This window comes from Carettochelys insculpta, chromosome 6 (genome assembly GCF_033958435.1).
Source record: "Carettochelys insculpta isolate YL-2023 chromosome 6, ASM3395843v1, whole genome shotgun sequence".
Taxonomy (NCBI): domain Eukaryota; kingdom Metazoa; phylum Chordata; order Testudines; family Carettochelyidae; genus Carettochelys; species Carettochelys insculpta.
In genome coordinates, this window is record NC_134142.1 from 41,832,542 (window position 1) to 41,848,508 (window position 15,967).

The window sequence follows — 15,967 nt, forward strand, 5'->3', positions numbered from 1 at the left end:
TTTCCCAAAGCAGCGTGTTCAGCCACAGGCATAAGCCCCTGCATGTATCACACTCTCCTGTGCCCAGCTGCCTCTTCAGTCCTGTGGAGCCTACATGCAGCTCCAGGGTTCATGCACAAAGAGCCAGCAGTCTGGACCATGCTGGTGTACAAAGAGTTAATGCTTCAGGGCCCACGCCTCTCCTTCCAGTACCTGTTAGTCCACCCTGGCCTCAGCCCTCTCTCCCTGCCACCCACCGTCTGACTCTCATACCCTGGGGAGCCCGGTGAGTGGTCCCAGCAGAACATGACCAAGGCAAGGAGATTCAAAGCCAAAGCTCAGCACTCACACACCCAGCCACAAACAGACATGGGGTGGGGGTGGAGGAGGAGAAGGTGACACCCAGGCTCCCTTGTTGGCCCAGCTGAGAGGGGTTCCCCCTCCCCTGCTCCTTGGAGCAGCAGCAGCAGCAGCAGCAAGTACGCCACAAAGCTAAGAGGTTGGCAGCTGCACTTGAGGCTGGTTGGCGCCCCCAGCAACCAAGGCAGTGCCAGCCTTCGCTTCTGCGTTGCACGCATTCATGGGAGTTGGCTGGGCCTCGTCCCTTGGCAGCAGGAGGCCAGTCCCATTCCCCAAGCCCACCCCTGCTCGCTCCAAAATACAGAGCTAAAAAGGGTTCCCCGCCGCGTCCGCCCTGGTGCAACCGCTCTGTGCGCGCCCAGGAGCCGGTGTCCTTCCCTCAGGGATGCTGAACGGCAGGGCGAGCTGGGGAACGCCCAGAGGGGCGCCCGAGGTCTGTGGCGACCGATCCTGACTCCAGGCGAAGGAGAAGGCAGGGGAAGGGCAGGCAAGCTACCGAGCACGAGATGCACGAGCAGTCAGCTCCAGCCGCTCAGAGCTGGAGCCCAGGATGGAAGCAGGAGGCCTCCTGGGATCTCTCTCGCAGGTCAGTTCTGTCTCCACAGCTGCAGCCTAGACCCCAGTATTATCAGTGTGCACAAGGGGGATGCCGCTGCGCCTCAGCCCTGGGACTTGGGCTCTCACAGGCCAGGGAAGCTGCTGCTGTTCAGCCGGGTTGGATCTGGTCAGTCAGCAGCACTGGCCCCTCACCAGCGCCTGAGAGCTGGGGGCAGGGTCGACACAGCAGCTCAAGCCTGGGGCCTACAAGATGGAGTTCCCCCGCTCTCAGTATTTGATGGCCGTGTTTCTGTCCGGCTAGTGTTGCCGCTGCAGGAGGCTGCTCAGTGGTAACGGACCTGGTCCTCCACCACGGGCCCGGTTCTGAATTCACCCTCCACAGTCTCCAGCTCCGTCTCAAAGCTCTGCAGGCCGCCCTCCTCGCTGTTCTCCACTGGCTCCGGCCGGTTGCCCATCGTGCCATAGGACTGGTGAGCGGGGGAGGCAGCCGGTGTCAGGCTCAGCTCTGGCTCCTGCAGCACTGTGGCCACAAACATCTGGGGCACAAAGCAGACAATGGACTAGCAGCGAGGCAGGAGGGGCCATGTTTCAGGGCTTGGGAGAAGACTCCCCCTTGAATCCAGGCTGGAAGAAAGGAGGGGCCTGACTGGCCCTGGGACTGGGGTATGCGAGCGTATTGCCTTCCATTTGCAAGAGCAGCCCCCAGGAGAGGAACAGCCAGCAATGTGTGAAGAGTTTGGCTGCTCCCCCTGCAGTGAGGCGCCTGAGGCGCGAGGCCAGGGAGGGCAGGAGGGGAGCTGGGGAGCAGATATACTCACATTGGAGTTAGGGGTTGAGGAGATGCTGCTTCTTTCTGCGTCGTTGAAGGCCCCTTCTGACTGCTCAGACATCTGCAGGCAGAGAGGGGACATACGCAGCAGTCAGGGAGCAAAGGAGCGGTTGTGGGGGCAAAACCCTGAACACACCCTGAGACAGCCTGGAGAGGGAGGGGAGGGACCAGGTCTTCAGCCGCTGACACTTCCTAGCTGAGAGCCAGGGCTCACGGAGCTGACCACAGAGCCCAGGCCAAGAGACAGCCCCAGCGCAGCTGATTTCACAGCTCTAGAAAACGCAGAGATGGGCTAGACAGTGGCCACTGGGGATGCTGCAGCTACTCCTCAGCTCTCACAGCCTGGGTCATAGGGCCTGGTAGGCAGGAGCCTGGCGTTTTCTAGGAAGTGGCCTGCATTCACTAGCAGAATAGAGCTCATGTACTGGCACCTCTTACAATGCAGCATCCCCCATCATTGCTTATGGGGTGAGCACTGTGGGGTATGGAGCCTGTGAGCTGGAGCCAAGGAGGGCCACTTCCAGCCAGGCCACTGCAGCACAGACACACAAAGCTGGTGATGGTGAATGGGCGCAGAGGAGATGCTCCATGGTGCACTGGGGAGTCAGCCCTGGGTTTGCGCCAGATGCAACTAAATCCTCAGGCACCTCCATGAATATTTACCCCTGAGACGCAAGACACAAACTGAACTATCAGGACAAAGAGATGATGAGTCAGGGCCTGAGAACAAAGGGGCTGCTTCTGTCTCTCACCTGGTAGCTAGAGGGCTTCCTTGGCTGCAGCTTCTTCAGACACAGGCCAAAGAAAGAGAAGAGGATGCAGGACAGAAGGATCACGAAGGTAAAGAGGGTGATGGGACGGACAGGACCTGGAACAGACAAACAGCCAGCCAGCACTGATGTCTGCATCAGCCTCCACCAGCTCCATTTCCTACCAGTCACAACAGCTTCTGAGCACCAGGCGCGATCTCCCCCACAGCTGGCCAAGCCCTCCTCTGACATGGTTAGTACAGTCAAGATCTTCCCAACGTTACCCTCTCCCTGTTTCCTTCCTCCCTGCCCTCCCCGTTCCTCCTTCTCCTGTTTCAATGAGGAAGTGAGGCTCACTGGCTGTGTGTCCCTTAGAGATGAGAGCCCCGAGGCAGATAAGGTCTAGCCCAGGGGATGCTCTGCCCTGAGCCCACCCTACCTAGGCGCAGGACTGAGAAGAAGAGCAGCCAAAACATGCAGAGGATGGGTGCCACCACCACCTGGCTGACGGCCGCCGAATGGATGCGTTGGTTCAGCTTGGTGGGGATGTACACGTAGTAAATATTGTAGCGATCGACCATGTGTTTCAGCAGCATGTAGAGCAGACCTGGGCCAGGAGGGTGAAAGGGGGTCAGGACAGGTGCTGCCATGGGACAAAGTGGGTCGGGGGAGTGAGGAGGGAGCACACAGCTAGGAGAGGAGATGGGGGACTGGGTCAAGGAGAACTATTCACGGGATTGATGTCAGTGGTTAAGTTTTGGGCCAAAGGATTTGGCAGCTGATCCCTGCCCACCTCTCTGTACTCAGGAATGGTTCACCAGTCACTGCATGACCGTGAGCAGCGGGGGAGGTATACAGCAGGGGGCTAATGAGACCAGATAGCGCTGCCTTCTGATCATCATCTCACTTCCTCAGGGTACAGACAGGCTGTCCTGTGGAACACGAGTAAAGGTGAGGCTGCTTTCAGCCTCAGGACCAGCCCGAAAAGATGGTGAGACAGCTGAGGGGTTGGGCTGGTAGCGCATGGGACTGGCGTAGACACTCACCAAAGGGCACTATGATGGGGCAGGTGATGCTGTAAGTCATGACGACAGCAAAGATGCAGCAGGTCCAGGCATACTCCAGCCCGAACTGGAACTCATAGGCTTGGCTCTAAGACACAACCAACAGCAAAGTTACCCAGTCGCCTCCAGACTAGTGTTATGTGTCTGGTACAGCACCAGCTGGAGGCCCCCACTGTGACTGCGGCACCCGCTACTAGGTGCTGTACATACGAATAGTGGAGACAGCTCCTCTCTGGAGAGCTGGTACTCCACCTGGACAGACGAAAGGCAGAAGAAGGATGTATTGTGTCCCTACCACAGATCGAGAACCGGGGCTCTGAGATGGCAGGTCTTGTCCCAGCTCAACCAGAGAGTGTGTAGCAAAGATAGGAACTGACTCCAAATCTCCCAGCCCGTTGGCTCCCCCCGAACCCCACATTCCCCAGTATCTCTTCCAGGGCCAGGCAGCAACTCCCAGTTGTTTGTGCTTCCCTTCTTCCTTTATAATCCACCAGCAACATGGCGCAACCATCACCCGCTGACCACAGGGTGGATTTCCCTTCAGAGCCGGGCACTGCTGCTTCTCACACAGCTGGGGGTGGGGGTGTCACATGCTGCACTCCCTCACCCTGCTGCTTTCCAAGGCCTGCACAGCTTACCCCTGCCAGCCCCAGAGGGACTGGAACTAAAGCTGAGCCTTCTGCGGCATCCCCCAGCCACAAGCCTGCCCCCAGAGGTTCTGGAAGCAGGGCCCTAGCCTCCTGGAGCAGCTCTTGGCCAGAAGGTCCAGAGTCCCATCTCCGAGAACAGCTCTCAGCCATGGGCCTGTCTTCAGAGGCACCACGACCAGAGCACCACCTACTGGAGCAGCCCTTTGCCATGGGCCTGTCCTCAGAGGCACTGAAACCAGAGTGCCACCTAATGGAGCAGCCCTGGGCCACGGGCCTATCCACAGGGGCACTGCGACCAGAGCACCACCTATTGGAGCAGCCCATGGCCACAGGCCTATCACCAAAGGCACTGCAACCACAGTGCCACCTACTGGAGCAGCCCTTGGCCATGGGCCTGTCCTCAGGGGCACTGCGAGCAGAGCGCCACCTACTGGAGCAGCCCTGGGCCATGGGCCTGTCCTCAGAGGCACTGTGACCAGAGCGCCACCTACTGGAGCAGCCCTGGGCCACGGACCTGTCACCAGAGGCACTGTGACCAGAGCGCCAAGAAGCCCTTGGACATGGGCCTCTCCCAGAGGCACTGCGACCAGAGCCCCAGCTGCCTGAGTACAAGAAGTCGTTCCTGGCCAGGACACTGAAGACAGGCCTCTGGGTGTTTCCCTGGGATCTGGCAGGTCTGAGTTCCCAGGAGGGGCACGGCAGCTGGGCAGTGTGTGGGTGTGGGTATGCAGGGAGCCGAGCCACGTACCCGCTTGACATGGAGTCGCTCTGGCTCTGACTTGGCAAAGCAGAGGCGGGCTGTGTAGACGATGAGGTTGGGGATGCGCAGTAGCTCCATGGCTGTCCCGATCAGACTGGACGTGATGACGTAGTTGACAAAAAAGGCGCCGTTATCAGGGAGGAAAACGCACCTGGTCCCAAAGACAAGGAGGGAAGAGAATGAGGAGTGCCCCAAGCAGATGGCTGAAACAGAGCTGTGCCAGGCTGGAGGCTGCAGAACTCATGCCTGAATCACTCCCAGCAGTGCAGAAGGCAGCAGCTGCAGGATTGCTGGGTTCAGGAGCTGGGCCCTGCTGCTCAGGAATGGCTCAGAAATGGGGGCTAAAACATGGAGTGTCCCAAAGCAGTGCACCCCACCTCCACAGCGCAAAGTGCACCTCTTCTGCCCCTATACCCACGCTGCTGCGCATGCGGCTCCCCATAATCTCCAGCATCTCCCCATACAAACATGGCTCCACTCAACGCAGGTCCACTGGTACTCACTGGAACTTTATATTCGCCTCATCCAGGAAGTGGATGTCAAAGAGCCAGTGGAAGAAGAGATCCAAACTGGAGGAGGAGCAGGGAGAACAGGCGCTGGTTAGAAATGTGTTACACAGAACGGAGAGTCCGTCTCTCTCATGCCACAGAGTGGGAGAGGTCTTGTACTGCAACTTTCCCTCGCCCGTCTCTCCACTCCCTTTGGCAGGGGCCTGAGCTCAGTGTGAGCTTGCCCAGCAGGTTGTTTTTTTGCATTGGGGGAATAATAAGAACATTCATCATAATAAAGGCTGGGCTGGGAAGGAACAGCTGGTGCAAATACTGAGAACACTGGCATGTAAGGTGACACTTACTGAAGGACCTGGTTCCGACTCTCCACAGAAAGGGCTAAACCAGGGGTATCCAACCTTTTTCCACTGGGGGCCACGTGGCAATTTTTTATCTATTCTGGGGGGCTGATCTCAATAGGCACAAACCACCCGCCGACTTAAAGCCCTTGCAGCGCCAAACTGTCCCCCCTAGGCTTAGCCCCCCCAGCAGACCCAAACTGCCCCTCCACCCTCAAGTTTAAATCCCATGCAGCCCCAAACCACCCCCAGCCTAGGACCCCCCGCAGCCTCAAACTACCCCCCACCCTGCAGCCCTAAAACCCTGCAGCCCCAATCTGTCCCAATGACCACCCCCAGGCTTAACCCCCCACCACAGCCCCAAACCATTCTGTGGCTGGCCCCATGCCCCAGCTGCGGATCTGCCCCCAAGCCAGGGGCGGCTCCATGCCCCAGCTGCTGGGACTCTGTACCAGCCAGTCCTGCCATGGCAGCCAGCCCTGTGGGCCAGATAAAAAGGCTCTGCAGGCCAGATTCTGGCCTGTGGGCCACCAGTTGGACACCCCTGGGCTAAACCTATGAAGAAGCCTGGTCAGAGCTGACTGGAGCAGCTGTTGTTCCTGCTTGACGCTTTGGTCCCTTTGCACATCTCCAGCTTTGCAAGGCAGCACTAGCTGCTTGGCCATTGCCCCTGCACAGCCAGAGTCCCTAAGCATCAGCATCAGAGATAGGACTGATGGATTGTTATGCTCTGACCAGCTCCAGCTGTTAGAGCCACCCACCACCACAGATGAGAGCAAGTCTGCCCAATGGGTTCTCTAAGTTGTCCTGGGAACCAAAATGGATCCCAGCCGGCTCTGGAATAAGGATACTCCCAGGATCGTGAACTGATCACAGCTTAACCAGAGCTGAGAACAAGGTTCACATGCACACCTGGCCAAGGAGCTCCTTTGCCAATCAGTTGGACAAATGAGGGCTTAATACCCAGGTCACTTGATCTAGTTCAAACACAGAAAGGAAGGGGAGGTGCAGAAAGGTCCTTGGGCTGAGGGGCTCTCCAGGGGAGAGCCTGGGGAAGAGAAAGACTACAGGAACAGACAGTGACTGTGCTGAGAGGGGAAGTGAGAGCTTTCTGGCTAAAGGGCTGGAGAGTAAGGGCTTCAGCAGGAGTCCGCAAAGAGCTCTGCTGCTTTTGCCATTTCTGTTTCATACACACGATTAGTCAATTAGATCGGGAAATTCCCCAGGGGATGATGCTTAGTTCTCTCTCAAAGACAAACTGGGCCACTCCAAATCCCCTAAAGCTATCGAGCGGCCACAAAGAACAACACGGAGAATAATAAGTAGGGAGCTATTGCTCTTCAAGATATTTTCTTCTTTAAAGAGTTAATCCTCCAGGGGGTTTGTGCTGTGGCAGTCCTGCAGAGAAGATATAACACTCCGGCTGTCCTTACCCATACACAGAATACGCAGTTACACGAGGCACCTGAAAATTGGGGGTACCACTGGGTCTTAATGTCCACCCACATCTTCCTAGCCCTGTTCTGTGGTTCCGCTTCCTCCAGAGAGGATCTAGTTAACTTAAAAGTGAAAAGCTCATCAGAGCATTAAGCAGCACTCTGACCCTGTGGAAGAGTCACTCAAGTGGCTCTGAAGCCATTGAGCTGGCATGTACCAACCCCAGATACACACTGCCAGTTTCTGAATTTACTGCGTCAGTTGACAGGACCGTAGCTTAAAATTTGCTTTAAAAATGTTTCATTAGTTTGTTGCTGAAGATTATAAAATCACATCTCTCAAAAAATTGCTCCCCTTCAGCAGCCATTGGGCACAGGGGCACCAGATTAATAATACTGCGTCAGGACCCATAAACCTTAGGGATGGCCTGGGTAACAGTGATGCCCCCTGAAATATGCATGGTTATTAAAGACAGCACAGCACATTGCTTAAGAGTCAGGGAGTTAATTCTGGCATTCTGGTCAGTTTCCACCCTGGGCAGTTCCTAACGCCTAATTTACTATTAGGTTTCAAATGGGTACATTACACTTCACTTCCTGCCTTAATTGGTCTGCCAAGTTGCTCAGTGCTAGGAGCTGCTGGGTTCCGTTCCAGAGGTGGCTGCATTTCAGTGGTGGGGGAAAAGATCCTGGCACACACCATTGCTGCCGAATACTTTGGGATTGATCCATCAGGGTGAAGAGTTTCAGGGACATGCACACAATTCCTCATCTGCAGGAGAATGCAGGAGGTTGTACCTGGTCAGCCCCAGAGAGGGCAGGATGATCACCATGAACACCAGGAAGAAGTAGCACTTGTGCATTGTAACCTGATTTTCATTCGACCTACAGGAAAAAAAGGAAAATATCTTCATGCATTTTGGAGGCAGAAGAGAAACTGGAAGGAGAGATGCTTGAGGCTGGGGCCCGGTTCTTCACCGGGGAATCTGCCTAATCATCAAAGGCAGAGCAGAGCATGAACTGGGGAAGGGGGAGATTCGTTCTCTAACCTGTGCAGAGAACCCGGGGAGGGAACAGGGTGTGGAGAAGCCATCTGGGGAGCCCCCCGCACCCAACTCCCACTATCTCTCTCCACTTCTCACACTTCCCACTGTTGTATTTGCAGTTAGAAATCTGCCTGTCATTCACGAGCCGCACCTGCCAGCTTTCCCTCTCACCAATGAGCCTTGGCTGCATCGCCAGCTTAGGACATTCAGTGCTGGAGCCTGGAGACACACACTTCGTGCCGGAGGGTGAGATATGACACTGGCAGGGGATGCCGGTGGAAGGAGCATGGCTGGAGGACACTGTGTGGCTTGGGCTGCCTGCAGGGGATGCTGCTGAGTGGGGCACTGGGAGTGGACCAGAGCGGGACTGGAGCTGGACAACCATGGCTGGCTTGCTGGTTACAGCCATGGCGAGGCATTAGTGGAGCCCAGGGACAGGTTTACAGAAAGGGAGAGGAGAGGGAACTACTGGGTAATTAAAGGAGGTTCATCAGTGTGGGGGGTGGGGTAGGGAGGGAGCTTTGACAACCCCTCTGTTAGCAGGTCATTTTTTACAAGGAAGGTGCCTGCATCTCCATCCACAGAGGCGTGGAGATGACTGTGCCTGGGCCCATTCAGCTTCACGTGTTCTTCAGCCCTGGAAATTCCGGGCCTGTTTGGACTGATGCACTTGTATGTGCGGACACCAGTGATTGATGACCAGCTGAGACAGGAACGAACAGTACAGCCCCGAGCACTGTAACCCGGCTAGTGTAGGGTGTGATCTCTCAGGGCACGGAATGGTCTCCTCAGAGATGGACGGGTGGCCTGTTCCACCCAGACTGGACAGTGCCCATGGAAACAGGCTGAAGGGACCAAGCCCCCATGACACCTGGAGATGGGTTAGATGGCACCTACCAGGATTTTCATTCACATTCAGATCCTGAGTGACTCTGAGGGGACAGGCAGCCCCCCAGGGGAAAGGTCAGAATGTAAAGGCCATGAGTTACCTGGTCCAGTGTGACTCGAAGAAGGCGGAATAGTACACGACGAAGGGCAGGAACACAGAGAAGGCCCAGAGCATCAACGTGGGGAAGAACTGGGTAAGGACGGGATTCTAGGGAGGGGAGACACCAGAGACAATCTCAGGACCCTACCTGGCTGGTGGGAGGGGCAGCTGGGATGCTTGTCCCATCACTGGCAGGGAGGCGAGGCTGAGGACAGGAGGCTCTACTGGGACAGAGAAAGCACCCAGGCCCGTGGCTGCAGCTCACAGCTCACCGGGGAGGAAGGGGCTGGATTAATGACAGCTCTGGAGCAGCCCAGCGCTTGGTGTAGTCTGTAATGGGTCCCCCACACTTCCATTGCTTCAGCACACTCACAAAGCTACCCCACCCCACTGGTTCCACATGCTCCCCAGGCAACGACCCCATTTCCCTGGTAGGTGCACACACCAGCCCACATACAGAGAGACAGAACCTGAGGACACCTCCATCAGGGACATGTGGCTGCCAGCCATCTGGGTTCTCCTCTTGCCAAGAAGATGGCTTTACACACAAGGAGAGCACAGAGAAGAGGCCGGTATGGAAATGGTTAACCCCTGTGGTGGGGCCCTGAGTCTGGGAGCCAGAACCCCCTGGGAATCAGCTACCTTGAGGCTCTCCACTGGCCGTGTCACATTGAACATGTCTATGGTGTTGACGATGATGGCAGGCGTGGTGAGGAAGAAGAGGAGGATGAAGAGGCAGAGATTGAGGAGGACAAATCGCACCCACCAGGATGTGCCACGGACGGATAAATTTTCCCTATGAGAAAACAGAGTATCCAGCAGGTGGAGGCCAGGAAGGTAGAGCAGAGAGGTGGCTGGAGTGTCCATGCTGGTACCTGACAGGGAAGGGGCTTCTCCTTCAAAGCCTGACCCGTGGCTCCCGTGTTCATTCTGCCCTACACCTGCCCCCCACATAAGGATGACTATTTTTGACTATTCCAGTGTTTCTGCTTCTGGATTTCCAACTGTTAATTCCCATCCTACCCTATCTCAACACCACCCTGTCCTGCACTGTCCCACCTGCATCCCATACTGGGCACATCACCAGGCAAGCCAGCATAATGGGATCCCTGTGCTCCTTGCAATAGGCTCCAAGGTTCACCAGTCCCAGAAAAAACCTGGGGGACACCTCGCTTTTTCCCCCTGGCTTGGCCCAGCTGAGCCTTGCCACCTTGCTGCACTGGTGTCACTGCTCAGGCCCCGCAGAGGCAGATTCTCAGCCCTCAGCGCTGCCAAAGGTCTGAGAGAACTAAACTCTTGGATCCACCTTGTGCCTGGTACCCCCTCCATCGAGCTGTGTGGGGATTTACCAGATGATGTCACCGGGGGCAGGAGCGTAGCGGACGCCCCAGTTGTGGGACTTTACCACTGTGGTCACAGAGGATTGCTGAGGGCGCCTGCGGCAGTGGATGCGGCTGTAATCCTTCAAAATCCTACAGGAGAGAGGAGGCAGAGGAGACCTTGGCTCATGAGACAGATTCCAGCTCCCGCAGGGGAGAGGAGCAGTGGGGTGTGGGGAGGAGTGTTCCACCACCCTAAACATTCTTGCCACCATCACAGGCTGTGGCCCTCTGCTGTACTCAGAGCTCATTTCCTCTCCTGACATGATGGGCAGAGTCCAGCTGAGATGGAACAACCATTGGGGTTTAGCTTACTGAAAATCAGAGTCCACCTGGAACTATGGAAATACTCACGAGTGCCCCTAGGTGGCTTCAGAGCACCATGGCCAGGGACAGCCCCACCCCCAGAGCAGGTAAGGGCAAGAACAGACTAACAATCCCTGCTCCCACACCCAGCAGGGGAAGGAGCTAAGGGGAAAGTGGCTTGTTCTTTTCACTGCCCAGAGCAGGGTGAATTTCAGGCTTGCTTCCCACAGATGGGGGAAAATGTGTAGAGAAAGTTATTTACAGGCTGCCCAGAGGGCAGGTGTAGTAGCAGGGCCTCAGCCCAGCTTCTGCTGAGGTTGGCACTCACACAGCTGTCATCCTCTCATCCTGGAAAGTAACGAAGGCCATGTCAAGGCGTTTGAGCGTGATGCGGTTGCGCTCGGCATTGAACTCATCAGTCAGTTTCTCTTCCAGCTCCCCATAGTACTGCTCAGCATCCACCTGAAGGGGAGAGGAGAGGTCACTTTAAAAAGGAGCTCTCCTCCCGGAGGGACGGTGACTGACGTCCCAGAGGACCACTGGGGATGAAATTTGGGGGCTGCCACATCAACACTTGGATTGGCTGTTGGGGGAAGGGGCTGAGCAAGCAACATGCAGGGGTGACTGGAGCTGGCTTGGTTCATCCAGGCTCCTCCCTCACTCAGGTGAGGGAAATTTGGATTCCAGGAGAGAACTGGGACCTGCGGTCCAAACTATGGCAGAAGATGCCTTCATGCAGGATCTAAGGAGGCAGTGTTTGGGAACCATGCTAAAGGAGCTGAAATTCTCTCCCTGCCCCCGAGTACGTATAACTCCAGCATCACTGGGATAAGCGCCATTGGGTGCAGATATCTGGCCCCCACACTGTCCATCTTCCCCCTAAGAAAACGTGGCAGAAGGAGGTGTACTAAGCCATCAGATCACTATGTCCTCCTCCTTCAGAGTCCTTGTCCGGGCTCTCTCCAGCTGCAGTGCTGAGGAGACATCGGCCAGTGAATGATGCAAGGGACACCTGGGGAGTAGGAGGAGCTGGCCCTCACACTGTGTAACTGCTGGAAAGAACCTGCAGAACCACCTATGGATTTTAAGTGCGCCACTATCTGGTTGTATCCCTCCCCCATCACGCTTCAGATGTCCCCTGTCCTGAATGGAGCTGCTCCGTGTGGGCGGGGCCTCTACTGGCGCACACAGTGATCTGCCAATGAGAAGCGACTTGCAGGGGGGTCTATGTTTTCCCATGGGCACATACAGCCAGTAGTGCAACAGGGTCCTGATACTGACCATGGCATCTGCGTAGTGCAGGAAGAGACATTAAGAAACAATGTTAGCCTAGGTGCCACAGGACTTCTTGCTGTTCTCGAAGATACAGACTACCACGGCTACCTCTCTGATGTTAAGAAACAGTGCTCAATGGCTGACAAGAGCTAACCCAGGATGCACGGTGGTAGTGAGTCAGCTGAGATGGGGAGATGCCCCAGGACTGTGTGTGAGAGTGAGAGGAGCCAGGCGTCATTCCAGGCTCTCCAGGTAGACACACTGCTTGCAAAAGCACAACACTAAGTCTGCCAAGGAGACCCCCGTCTGGCTTGGAACAACGGCTGCAAGCCACAGTTTGTGCCTCTAGAGGGCAGTAGCGGGTGAGCATTTCCTGAATACCTAGAACTCCAGCTCCGGTCAGGTAGCTGCCTGACTCTGGCTGCCAGTGAACCCCACGCATGCTGGGGGTGGTTTGCTGATCTGTGGAAAGCCCCTCCCTGCAGCGAGGGGCTGGAGCTCATTCTCCTGAGCCTCTGTTTTCCAGTGTGCATGGTGGGAAGGAGACTGGAGAGCAGCACCACTTGGTGGCTGTCACAAGAGCACAGCAGCATGGGGAGGGGAAGTCACGAGAGCATCTCCAGGCAGGTCCCTGGGGAGGAGTGTTACCCAGCTCCCCTGCCCCTCCCAGCTCTGACCTGTTCGAAGGCGCAGCTGCGACAGCAGAAGATGCGGGCGCATGGGTGAGTTTTGATCATGATTTTCCCCTCTTTCTGGGCCTTGGTGGTGAAGTAAAGTCGTCCCTTCATCGCCTTGCGCCTGCCAGGCAAGGGATGGGAGAGAACACTTCATGAGACCTCCCAGCAAAAAGAGCAGCTCCCCTCATTCACTGGAAAGGAGTCTTTTGTCCAGAGGCACCCAGGTGCTCCCCCCGTCTTTCATAACGTGTCTCCCCCTGCCCAGCACGCCAGGCCAGGATCATCCCAGACAGCATGGCAGACAGGGACAGAGGGGAAGCCTGGTGTACCCATCCTGCTGGGCATACTCCTCCCAGCATGGGGACCTGTTGCCATGGCAGCACTAGGAGGGACAGTGCTTACTAGCACCAGAGAGACAATGGGTACCCCAGGAACAGCCAGTCAGTCAGGGAAGGGCACCAGGAAACTCAAATAAAGGTGCCTCAAATGCCAAGGGAGGCCCATGATGTATGAGATGTTTCCCAGCAGCAGCCAGGTCTCCTGAGGCCCTGTGGAGAACGTGGGGTGCTCTGTTCTCTGCCAAGGCAAAGCTGATCCAGGCAGGGGTCACGCAGACATTTGAGCTCATCTGTGGGTGCTGTGCAGGCACTGCGAGAGAGCTCCATGGGGCACCTAAGGAGTTCACAGCACCAGGGTCCCAGCACAGGCTCACCTCTCTGCATCTAGCTTCATCAGCTTACGAACGTCAAAACAGAACTGGACGTTGGTGACGGTACAGCTGGGATAGGCCTCGCTGGGGACACAGACAGACATGTGAAACTTTCCTCTCCAGGAGACAGAAAAGACTTAAGTCACTCAGTACTTCCAGCCCTGCCTTCTCCTCACCCCCAGCTCCACAAGGGCTAGGAGCCTCCTGGCCCCAGGGGCTAACCAGACTCCAGAAGGCAAGTCTTTTCCTGGGCAATGCTGGATGAAGAGAAGGGAGGATGGCTGTATTTTCAGTACCTGCCTTTGTCATGGCACCTAGCAGGGGACAGTACCACCTGCTCCATTACTTGAGACCTCTGGTTTCCAGCACCATCACCTGGTTTCCACAGTGATGTTCCTCTAATGTTTTTACTGCTCACAGAACCTGGGTGTCCTGACCTGCCTCCTTCCAGTGAGTTGTCAAAAATCAGCAGAACCAGGGCAAGGAAGCTCTGGGAGATGGGCACAGATCAGGCATCCGCCTAGGGTACTACTCACTGAAAATGCTTGATGACAAGGGAGGAGTCTGTGATCTCCTTGGGAATCCGGGTGACCATCAATGTCCGGGCAACCTGGGAAAGGAGAAGAGGAGCTGAGATGGAGGGATCAGGGAGCAGAACCGTGTTCTCCCTTGCAGCCACAGCACTTCTGCTTCTGCAGCGTCTCAGGCTCTCCCGAGGAGGAAGGTCAGTGTCCTTTCTTCCATCCCCAGAGGGGGAACTGGATGTGTACAAGATCCCGCTGTGAACTGGTGGCAAAGGCAGGATAAAATCCAGTAGTCCTGATTCTCAGTCCCAGCCCTAGCGAGTTCACTATACTCCCTCCAAGCGCTGGGAGCACAACTAGGAGTCCTGACTTCTAGTTCCAAGCTCTAACTACTCAAGCGCATGCGCATGCACTCTCACACACACACACACACACACACACACACACACACAGGGCCCTGCTGTAACCACTAGACATGACCACCTCTTACGCTGCTTGGCCTTGGGCTCAGCTCGGTGCCTCACTAGCAACACAAGCAAGTTTCAACTTGAGGGGAGAGGCGAAGTGGAGCACAGTAGAGGGTCTTTTTTTCAGGTTAAAGAGTATTAGGGAGAAATCCAGTGCTTCCTTCCCAGCTAACCCACCTCCAGGCCACTTGTAAAGATCTAACATATTCAACAGCATAGAGGGCAAAGGACAAGCTGCGCTGTGCAGGGACCCCTTGGGCTGGCATAAGAGGATGGGGGAAGCTTACCTTCTCATCCTCCTTGTATTCCAGCTGGACGGAGTGATGAGCCATACAGAGGATGGTGACAATGAAATAGATGAGTGCGAAGATACTGTGCAGCCACAGGAGACGGTCTCTGTGCAAGAAAAAGGAACAGACCCGCATCCTGACAAAGCAGCCCCTCACTGGAGATCAGGGGAGCTCACTGCACCCTCCCCTCCACCCAGAGGGCAAGCTATTGCCCCACGCCAGTGCAAACCCAAAGCATCCATGTTCATTGCTACTGAAGTCCCAGTCTCTTCCAGCACAAGGTGCTCTGAGGGCTGGGTGCAGGAGGGCAAGCCCTGGGAGTTCAGTCATCGCACTCCTCGCCTCTTGCAATGGGCAGCATGGGAGGAAAGGCCGCAGGAGCACTAGCTGAGATGCTGAAGGAATGAGGCAGGAGAACTTGTAAGCTCAAGACGCTCCAGACTCAGGAGGTGCTGTATTACATGGTGTAGGGGTGCTGGCTGGGGAGGTGCTGCCTCCAAGTTACGGCAGTTCCAGCAGGAAGTGCTTTCATGCATGGCATAGGAGTGTTGGCTCCCATCTCTTTGTGGACAGCTGTTCGTGGTCTGGTCATCAGCTGCTCACACTTCTGTGCAGTGCAATAGACCCAGGGATCTTTAGCAGTCATGTAAAAGTAAACCCTGTCCCCTGTCTCTGAGGTCACTCCCCACACTGCTGATGGCCTAAAGCTGCTCGCTCCCGGCAGCCAGCCCCACAAGAAGTGGAGAACGCAGCGACAAGATATGGGGGGGCGGGGAGAACGTACTGTGTCGGGACATTGGCGATGGTCGTACGTCCAAAATGAGCTGGACTGCTGCCTGGAAGAGAAGAGAGGAAGAACAGAGGTCACAGGAATGCTCCACATCTCAAGAGGTTCAGGCCCAGAACACTAACAGCTGATCTGTGGCAGATGCCTGAGTATCCTCATGGCTCTTTCCTCTCTGCTGCTTCCTCAGGGGGCCTCTCTTTGCCTCCTCTGCAAGCCCCAAAGCTTCTTTGATGTCCCCCATTTCCTAAACCCTACAGGTGGCCACCATCTCCCAGCCAGGACCCCCT

The 15,967-nt window shown here is 56.1% G+C and overlaps 1 protein-coding gene across 7 annotated transcripts in view; it reads right to left on the bottom strand.

Annotated features, from left to right (window-relative positions):
* The window catches only part of TMEM63C (transmembrane protein 63C), a 116,459-nt gene continuing 100,492 nt past the window's right edge, over window positions 1-15,967 (bottom strand). For all 7 annotated transcript variants that reach the window (XM_074996729.1, XM_074996727.1, XM_074996722.1 and 4 more), the window contains 17 exons: window positions 15,678-15,729; window positions 14,891-14,999; window positions 14,149-14,222; window positions 13,616-13,696; window positions 12,904-13,024; window positions 11,280-11,413; window positions 10,616-10,738; window positions 9,909-10,062; window positions 9,268-9,374; window positions 8,031-8,117; window positions 5,453-5,518; window positions 4,938-5,100; window positions 3,522-3,627; window positions 2,915-3,082; window positions 2,479-2,594; window positions 1,716-1,787; window positions 1-1,433 (listed from right to left, as the gene is read on the bottom strand). In XM_074996729.1, coding sequence (XP_074852830.1) covers window positions 1,221-1,433; window positions 1,716-1,787; window positions 2,479-2,594; window positions 2,915-3,082; window positions 3,522-3,627; window positions 4,938-5,100; window positions 5,453-5,518; window positions 8,031-8,117; window positions 9,268-9,374; window positions 9,909-10,062; window positions 10,616-10,738; window positions 11,280-11,413; window positions 12,904-13,024; window positions 13,616-13,696; window positions 14,149-14,222; window positions 14,891-14,999; window positions 15,678-15,729 — 1,946 coding nt within the window. In that variant the 3' untranslated portion in view covers window positions 1-1,220. The remainder of the gene's footprint in view (window positions 1,434-1,715; window positions 1,788-2,478; window positions 2,595-2,914; window positions 3,083-3,521; window positions 3,628-4,937; window positions 5,101-5,452; window positions 5,519-8,030; window positions 8,118-9,267; window positions 9,375-9,908; window positions 10,063-10,615; window positions 10,739-11,279; window positions 11,414-12,903; window positions 13,025-13,615; window positions 13,697-14,148; window positions 14,223-14,890; window positions 15,000-15,677; window positions 15,730-15,967) is intronic.